Source organism: Anarrhichthys ocellatus, unplaced genomic scaffold, assembly GCF_004355925.1.
Source record: "Anarrhichthys ocellatus isolate YVR2014 unplaced genomic scaffold, GSC_Weel_1.0 scaffold42, whole genome shotgun sequence".
Classification (NCBI taxonomy): domain Eukaryota; kingdom Metazoa; phylum Chordata; class Actinopteri; order Perciformes; family Anarhichadidae; genus Anarrhichthys; species Anarrhichthys ocellatus.
In genome coordinates this window covers 2,211,985-2,213,937 of record NW_022280072.1, presented here as the reverse complement: position 1 = coordinate 2,213,937, position 1,953 = coordinate 2,211,985, and the positions used below count along the sequence as shown (strand labels likewise).

At 45.4% G+C, this 1,953-nt stretch overlaps 1 protein-coding gene across 7 annotated transcripts in view; it reads right to left on the bottom strand.

Moving 5' to 3' along the window:
* The window catches only part of usp24 (ubiquitin specific peptidase 24), a 40,172-nt gene that overhangs the window by 25,483 nt on the left and 12,736 nt on the right, over positions 1-1,953 (bottom strand). For all 7 annotated transcript variants that reach the window (XM_031868263.1, XM_031868264.1, XM_031868265.1 and 4 more), the window contains 6 exons: positions 1,793-1,900; positions 1,548-1,697; positions 885-1,016; positions 427-538; positions 263-339; positions 39-179 (listed from right to left, as the gene is read on the bottom strand). In XM_031868263.1, coding sequence (XP_031724123.1) covers positions 39-179; positions 263-339; positions 427-538; positions 885-1,016; positions 1,548-1,697; positions 1,793-1,900 — 720 coding nt within the window. The remainder of the gene's footprint in view (positions 1-38; positions 180-262; positions 340-426; positions 539-884; positions 1,017-1,547; positions 1,698-1,792; positions 1,901-1,953) is intronic.

Here is a 1,953-nt window from a genome sequence, read left to right as displayed (position 1 = left end):
ACATATACACACATATACATATACACACACACACTGACCTTCTTCATCTTGGGATTGAGGTTGGTGTAGCTGTATGTGATAATGAGCTGGATCGCCTCGTTGGCTATCTCTTCATCAGGGGTTTCCATGGCGATGCGCCAGATAAAATCCATCCCTGCCAGGTCGAGGCGCTCCACACACTGAAATCAGAACACGTCGCACATTAAATACAAATGCAATCAAGGTGTGTTTTACTTTTATAAACGTGTGAGTGAGGACTGACCAGCTGAGTTCCCTGGCGTTTGAGGCGATGGTCGCACAGATTAACATTCTCGAAGAAGGTCTTAAACAGATTGAAACCTGGGGAAACGTATAAAAACATGTTCCATCACATACACGACGGGCTGTAACGCTGTTGACGGTGCATCTCTTTGAAGCGTCTCTCACCGTTCATGGTGATCTCGTAGGGCTCCAGTTTCAGGATCTTCTCCTTGAAGAGCTGCTGCTGAACGTCACTCTCGAGGTCGTGTTGTCCTTTGGTGAACCACTCGAAACACGACTGCACACATGGAAACACACCATGTTTACTGGACTGAATCTCTCAGAGGGAAATCTGAAAGTCATCTATTTCCCTTTGGTTAAAAAAGTTGATGTACCTGTACGCATGTTGGTGTACGCATGTTGGTGTACCTGTACGCATGTTCCTGTACGCATGTTTATGTAGATATGTTTATGTACCTGTAAGTATGTTCATGTACCTGCCTTAAACACTGCTCTAAAATCAAAAAGAGAGTGGAGTGAACAGCTAATGTTTGCAGTGCCTTTGTTCCTGCAGAGCAGTCATCCAGAGACAAAAGTGTTTGCAAACAAGGACGAGCATTCCATTTGCATAACTGTCTTCATACCTCACGGTCGAGCTCACAGACGTCCGGCCCCGACACCAGACACTCCCAGAGCTCCTTGGCCCTGTTCCAGACCAGGTACAGGCTGGCCTCCTGCAGGAAGAAGGCCAGGAAGCGCAGGTGGCTGTCCAGATACTGAAGAGATTTAGAAACACACACATGTCATCATGACCCTCACACACACACACACACACACACCGTCATACACTGAGCTGCTCAAGTTTGATTACTTCCTCTGAAAACATTCCAGCTCAAACGACATTACTCAAAATCAACGTCACATCATGAATTGTATTATAAATCATTTGCAATATAGTTCCATATAAGAGTAAGGATGATCAGAAAATTACACAGGAAATACAATTAACTAAACTATAGTCCTGACTCCTGTAACTCAATTTTAAGGGATATTTCGAATGTTTAGAAGCATTAAAACATTCTAAATATAGCTTCACTTAAACTGATAGACATTCTTTTAGTCTAGAATACGTCCACAGCAGAGCATTACTTTGCTCCCGTGCTGGTTCTCCTGTCTGTTTCTATGAACTCATCTACTGCAGTAGAACCCTGACTGTGGAGGAGAACCTCATACAGACAGACTTCAAAAAATCCACATAGTCCCTCAACTAAGAAATGAGCTGATGAGACATTGGGATGTGGACAAACCTCCTGGTAGGTGTATCGTCCGTCCACCAGAGTGGAGCCTGAGAGGCCGTTATTTCCTGCAGCGGTCACAGCCAGTCGATGGCAGCACACGAGGGATCCCGTAATCAGTTTCACGATCTCAAAGTTCTTCTTCAAGTCCTGGATGATGCTCTGTGGGGTTAAAGGAAGGTAGACGTTATCATGGCAACATTGCACAGACCGTATAATGGATTTTGCTGATGCATTAGCTCGTGCGTCTGTGTTACCTTGTCTTGTTTCTGATAGGTCTGCTTGATGAAAGAACGAGTGATCTCGTGCAGCTGACGGAGAGCAGGAACAACCCAGACCGCCTGAGGACTGCTCTGCTGAGAAGCCTGTTGACACACACACACACACACACACACACACACACACACACACACACACA